Source organism: Plasmodium fragile (assembly GCF_000956335.1).
Source record: "Plasmodium fragile strain nilgiri unplaced genomic scaffold supercont1.3, whole genome shotgun sequence".
NCBI lineage: Eukaryota > Apicomplexa > Aconoidasida > Haemosporida > Plasmodiidae > Plasmodium > Plasmodium fragile.
In genome coordinates this window covers 184,506-190,102 of record NW_012192583.1, presented here as the reverse complement: position 1 = coordinate 190,102, position 5,597 = coordinate 184,506, and the positions used below count along the sequence as shown (strand labels likewise).

Below are 5,597 nucleotides of genomic sequence, written 5' to 3'. Positions count from 1 at the left end.
CCCCCCCCCCTTCCCCCACAAATGAACAGCAGGTCGTTTGTAAGATTTCACAGTGATAAAAGGGAAGTTCTCACAGGAGGATCTTGTTCTCCCCACCGAGCTCGCGCGATAGCAGCGTTATATTCCATTTTGTTCATAGAGGTCCCTGATGATGGGTTTCACGTGCATGTCGTAAGTGGCTTCATCCACTTTGGTCATTCGAATGACTCTACCCTCATACTTACGATTTGACATATTTGCTATGCTGCTGTCCACAGAGGAAGCATTTTCAAATTCAATCACCACATCTCCCACATTGAAGGGAGTGACTCCTGCATACTTGGGGGTTATTAAAATGGCGTTAATAATTATACCCTGGGAGTGGAACCCATCCTTTATATCTTCTACTAAAGAGGAATAATCTTCATTACTAATTGACTCTTCAGACACAATTTCTAGCACGCGTAGGTACTTTGTTTCGAGGTTACTTTGGTTATCCTGCCCGGGATCTACTCCTTCCCTTAGCGCAGATGGAGGGGGAGCCCCTGGTGGGGGTGGCGGTTTGCCATACATGTTACCCCCTGTGACAACTACCCCAGCAGCTAGTGTACCCACATTCTGAACAAGAGAAGACTGAGTATGCTTCATCGTGTTTGTAGAATAATCGTTTGGTCTGGAAACCTTCAGAGCGACCCCCCTACACATCATGCCATCCATTGTTAATGCTCTCTCTGTTTCCTCGACAGTAGAAAATTCAACGAACCCATAATTCCCTTTGTCTTTTGCAAACCACACATACAGAACAGGATTAACATTATCGTCATTACAAAATCTTCTTTTTTTCATTTCATCCCACACTGTTTCCTGGAATTCGTTTTCAGATAAACCCAGATGTAGAGGCAGGTTACCAAAGTAGAGTCTTCTTAACTTTCTTGTAGAATTCATCACTGCAGGATCTAAGTGGGAGGTACTTGACTGTTTCGTTTTCGCTACCCACTGAAAGCCATCCCAGAACACACTCGTTGTTTCATGTCCTTCCATATCAGCTAGCTTTTTAAATCCTCCTGCTTTTTTAATGCACTCTGCTTGTAACCTCCTTCTTCGCCTTTCCCTCGACCTGGAGCGCTCATGGGAGGAGGACAAATTAGGGTTCAGTCTACCAGACCTCCTTTTCCTGTCATCCCTATCCCGTCTGTCCCTCCTGTCTCGTCTGTCTCGTCTGTCTCGACGTTCCCTCCTGTCCCGGCTGTCGCTCCTTCCGCGGTGGGAACGGCGTTCTAGCCTCTCGTCACGTTCATCACGATCCCCTCTCCTTGATCGCCACCTTGCCTCTTCCATTGAATTGTCTTCACTTCTCTTTGCATATGATTCTCGTGAGGGTTGATTGCTGCCCGAGCTCCTCTCTCTGCGTCCTCTTCCGTCCATATGGTACCTGTCCCCACCTCCGTGATTCTCCCCTGAGTTCCGTCTCGCTCTATATGAGTGGGACCTGCTTCTGCGCGCCCTTGGCGAATTGTGTCTCTCCCGTGGGTACCTGCGGGTTGGGGGTGAGGCGTTCGTTTTCACGTGTTGCGTTTCACGCGTTTCATTTTCACTTGTCCGGGGGAAGCAATGCGTAGGGGGTGACATGCGTGAAGGTGGGAAAAGCCTCCCTTCGAGTGCTCACAAAAACTCGTTTCTGTTCGTGCACCACCATCTGCTTATCCCTTCACAGACGCATCAGCAGCACGTCCCCACATCTCACTCACGTGAGGACAAGTTATACACTGTGCAGCACAACGCTCCGGTGTTTATGTGTTTTGCGCCCTTCTTACCTTTCGTCTCTGCCATCGTCGCTTCCCTCGTACGGGTACTTAGATCCCCTCCTTCTGCTGCCCTCAAACTCCATTGGGTTAGTTGGAGGGCAACGGGACGGCAGCAAAGGGAAAGCAGCAACGGGGGGGTCAACGCGGTATATCACTCTGTCGCCGTATCGCCGTATCGCCGTATCGCTCTATCGCGCTTGTGCGGCGAAGTGACGAATCAGAGGAGCCACTCAACGGCCATCAATGCTGTCCCTCCTGTCTCGTCTGTCTCGTCTGTCTCGACGTTCCCTCCTGTCCCGGCTGTCGCTCCTTCCGCGGTGGGAACGGCGTTCTAGCCTCTCGTCACGTTCATCACGATCCCCTCTCCTTGATCGCCACCTTGCCTCTTCCATTGAATTGTCTTCACTTCTCTTTGCATATGATTCTCGTGAGGGTTGATTGCTGCCCGAGCTCCTCTCTCTGCGTCCTCTTCCGTCCATATGGTACCTGTCCCCACCTCCGTGATTCTCCCCTGAGTTCCGTCTCGCTCTATATGAGTGGGACCTGCTTCTGCGCGCCCTTGGCGAATTGTGTCTCTCCCGTGGGTACCTGCGGGTTGGGGGTGAGGCGTTCGTTTTCACGTGTTGCGTTTCACGCGTTTCATTTTCACTTGTCCGGGGGAAGCAATGCGTAGGGGGTGACATGCGTGAAGGTGGGAAAAGCCTCCCTTCGAGTGCTCACAAAAACTCGTTTCTGTTCGTGCACCACCATCTGCTTATCCCTTCACAGACGCATCAGCAGCACGTCCCCACATCTCACTCACGTGAGGACAAGTTATACACTGTGCAGCACAACGCTCCGGTGTTTATGTGTTTTGCGCCCTTCTTACCTTTCGTCTCTGCCATCGTCGCTTCCCTCGTACGGGTACTTAGATCCCCTCCTTCTGCTGCCCTCAAACTCCATTGGGTTAGTTGGAGGGCAACGGGACGGCAGCAAAGGGAAAGCAGCAACGGGGGGGTCAACGCGGTATATCACTCTGTCGCCGTATCGCCGTATCGCCGTATCGCTCTATCGCGCTTGTGCGGCGAAGTGACGAATCAGAGGAGCCACTCAACGGCCATCAATGTCGAGGCGATGCAGTGAGCTCATTAAATGGTGGAACAGTAGAAAAAAAAAAAAAACAAAAAAAATTATATAATTCCCTTCCCTAGTTCAAATTCAGTGGCAGTCCCCGTATTTTTGCAAAAAAGCAAAAACGATTCTGAAAAAACGTGCCGGGGGGGGAGGGCCCAAATTTCGCAACCGCGGTGAAGGAAAATGGCGAGATGAAAAAAAAAAAAAAAAAAAAAAAAAAAAAAAAAAATCCTGTATCTTCGACCAACTTGCTCTTTCTCAGGAATACTCCCATAGGCAAATGACGACTTGGCGGTAAAAAGCTGAGCGCACCTGGCCCCCCACGCCCCTACACCCCGCTCCTACGCAGATTTTTAATAACAACAGTTACTCTTTTATTTATAATATGAAAGAACGGCATGTGCTTTATTTCTTTTCAATCCCTCTTTCTGTTATTTTTGGAACTGCCCACCAGGGAGGGGGCTATATACAAATAACAGATTAAATACAAACACGGGGTGCTAACTTTTGTGTCACCAAATTTGGCACAAGTGATTCTCACCCGTTGGGGGGTACGATGGAAACGTGCTGCACGGCGTGGCATCTAAGGGTGCTTTTTTTTCTTTTTTTTCCATTGCATATGTTTTGAGGAAAAGAAAAAAAAGTTGCGTACGTAAATGTTTTTTTTCGCGTCCAATGGGGGATGAGAATTCGCTAAAAAGTTGGAGGGGACAGTCGCTCATTACACACACGGTGATGTGACTAATTGGTAGGAGCGAGTCCACCCCCCCGTTGTTATGGAAACAAAAAACGAATCAGCACAAGTGGTTCATTCAACATATGCATTTGTCACTTATATACACGTGGATGTGTCACCTATTAGGGGATGCTTTTTAGTTGCCTCCAGTTGGGAGCAGCCCAAGAGGGGGGGGAAGGTGCAGGCAGGGGAAAAAAAGAAATGTGTTTTTTCTTTTCTTCCTCCCGACCTGTCCCAGTCCAGGACGCCACTCCGTAGGGATACCTATACACGCGCACGTTTTTTTTTTTTGTGTTTCATAATTAAATGGACGGTGGTGAAGTTTGAAGGAACATTGGGGAAGCAATGAAAACAGAATGCTTCTAACAATGGTTAACGTAATATGTATTAAAAAAAAAAAAAAAAACAGATTGCAAAAGTGGAGCCAAAAAAAGAACAAACAGGACAGGCTCGGGAAGAAGACAAACTTCTGCCATATGTGTGTGGAGTTTTCATATAGCAGACGGGACTCCGTCCAAAAAAAAAAAAAAAAAAAATTTTTTTTTTTTTTTTTTTTTTTTGCATCGCTAGGAGATAAATAGGGGTAGGGTTTCCTTCTCGAAGATGCCATTTCTTTCAATGACGCTGTTTTCCCTTACTATGCAGTCAACCAGCTGGGTAGTAAAAAAAAAAAAAAAAAGGGGGGTAATTTATTTGAGTGAGCGGTAGGAGGGGGTACCCCGCTTTGTGGGGGAAGGATGCTTGGTGTGCACGTTGCTCTGCACGCATGCAGCTGCTACGCCCAGGCGACGCAGCCTCTACCCCCTCTAATCTATCTCACACTTGTAAACCCACCTTACAATTGTCCTCGATTAAAACATTTTTACAAATGATAGAGTTCTGTATGTGGCAGTTCTCACTGATGGTTATGTTGTCCATGAAGATACTTCTGTTAACGGAGGAGTTTTTTTTTATTTTTACGTTTTTGCCTAAGTGGAGGGGGGGAAATAGGGACAGGAGTAGGGTAAAGGGTCATGTGTAGAAAGTGCATTTACCTTTACAGGGGTGCAGGTTTAAGGGGGAAGCACTTACCCAGGACTGACTTTTTAAGAGTGACATTTTCCTCGTGCTCAAAGTGGCTACTTATTATGCAGTCCTTGTACTGCAAAATGGGAAAGGGGGTCCCCAAAAAAAAAAAAAAAAAAAAAAAAAAGTCAAATTAAATTACGAAAAAAAATGCAACGGTGCGGAATGGGTGAATTGGAACGGCGCGCTCCGTACACACTTCGTGCACACTCCGTTAAGCACCCCGTGGGGCCGCAAACCTACCGACTGGTTTTTGTCACTCATTAGGAAGAAGCAGTAGGGGGGCAGGACGTTCTTCAGCTGCTCGTGTCTGGAGACGCAGAACTGTGCGGGGGAGGCGAATGGGTTAACATGTTCACACGTACATGCATAAATATGTACGTGCACGCACGAATGCGCCCCTCCTGCAGCACGCTCCCTGGGGCTTACCAGCATGTTGGCCTTGATGAAGTTTGGTAGGCTGTTGATCCTCTGGCAGAACCCATTGGACTTGGGCTGCACGTAACACACAACACTTTCTATGTTCTCCTGGTGTGAGAGAGGGGAAGACAGAAAAGGGGTGCCGCCCTCCTTCTGTTCCACCTCTTCGTTGTCCTCTCCCTTTTCGTATTTATTTATTAACGTTTTGTACATGTTAAATTTGAACTCAGACTTGGCGTAGTACTCTGCGCGGGAGGGGAAGGTGTACGCACAGACATGATGAGAATGTTTAACCCTCGGGGTGCAATACATAGGGAAGCGGTGGGGGGGCTATACAGAATGGGTTGTGCCCACACGAAGGAGCTGTTTCTCCTGCCTACCTGCTGCCCTACGTGTGTTCTGAATTTTGATCAGGTAGGGTATGAGGTCGTACTAAAGGGGGGAAAAAGAAAAAAAAAAAAAAAAAAAAAAAAAAAAAA

The 5,597-nt window shown here is 47.8% G+C and overlaps 3 protein-coding genes across 3 annotated transcripts in view; all 3 read right to left on the bottom strand.

Annotated features, from left to right (window-relative positions):
* Positions 1 to 117: 117 nt before the first annotated feature.
* AK88_00362 (uncharacterized protein) lies at positions 118 to 1,867 on the bottom strand (the record flags this gene model as incomplete). The annotated part of the gene is made up of 2 exons (XM_012478013.1): positions 118 to 1,513; positions 1,794 to 1,867. The coding sequence occupies 2 exons, from the start codon at positions 1,865 to 1,867 to the stop codon at positions 118 to 120; spliced, it is 1,470 nt and encodes a 489-aa protein (XP_012333436.1).
* A 147-nt stretch (positions 1,868 to 2,014) lies between these two features.
* AK88_00361 (uncharacterized protein) lies at positions 2,015 to 2,726 on the bottom strand (the record flags this gene model as incomplete). Its single annotated transcript, XM_012478012.1, has 2 exons — positions 2,015 to 2,372; positions 2,653 to 2,726. 2 exons carry the CDS (start codon positions 2,724 to 2,726, stop codon positions 2,015 to 2,017), a joined length of 432 nt encoding a protein of 143 aa, XP_012333435.1.
* A 1,473-nt stretch (positions 2,727 to 4,199) lies between these two features.
* AK88_00360 (uncharacterized protein) overlaps positions 4,200 to 5,597 on the bottom strand; it is a gene marked incomplete at both ends in the record, with an annotated part of 2,762 nt that continues 1,364 nt past the window's right edge. Inside the window, 6 exons of the mRNA XM_012478011.1 lie at positions 4,200 to 4,286; positions 4,468 to 4,601; positions 4,705 to 4,774; positions 4,942 to 5,022; positions 5,128 to 5,363; positions 5,499 to 5,550. Coding sequence (XP_012333434.1) covers positions 4,200 to 4,286; positions 4,468 to 4,601; positions 4,705 to 4,774; positions 4,942 to 5,022; positions 5,128 to 5,363; positions 5,499 to 5,550 — 660 coding nt within the window. The remainder of the gene's footprint in view (positions 4,287 to 4,467; positions 4,602 to 4,704; positions 4,775 to 4,941; positions 5,023 to 5,127; positions 5,364 to 5,498; positions 5,551 to 5,597) is intronic.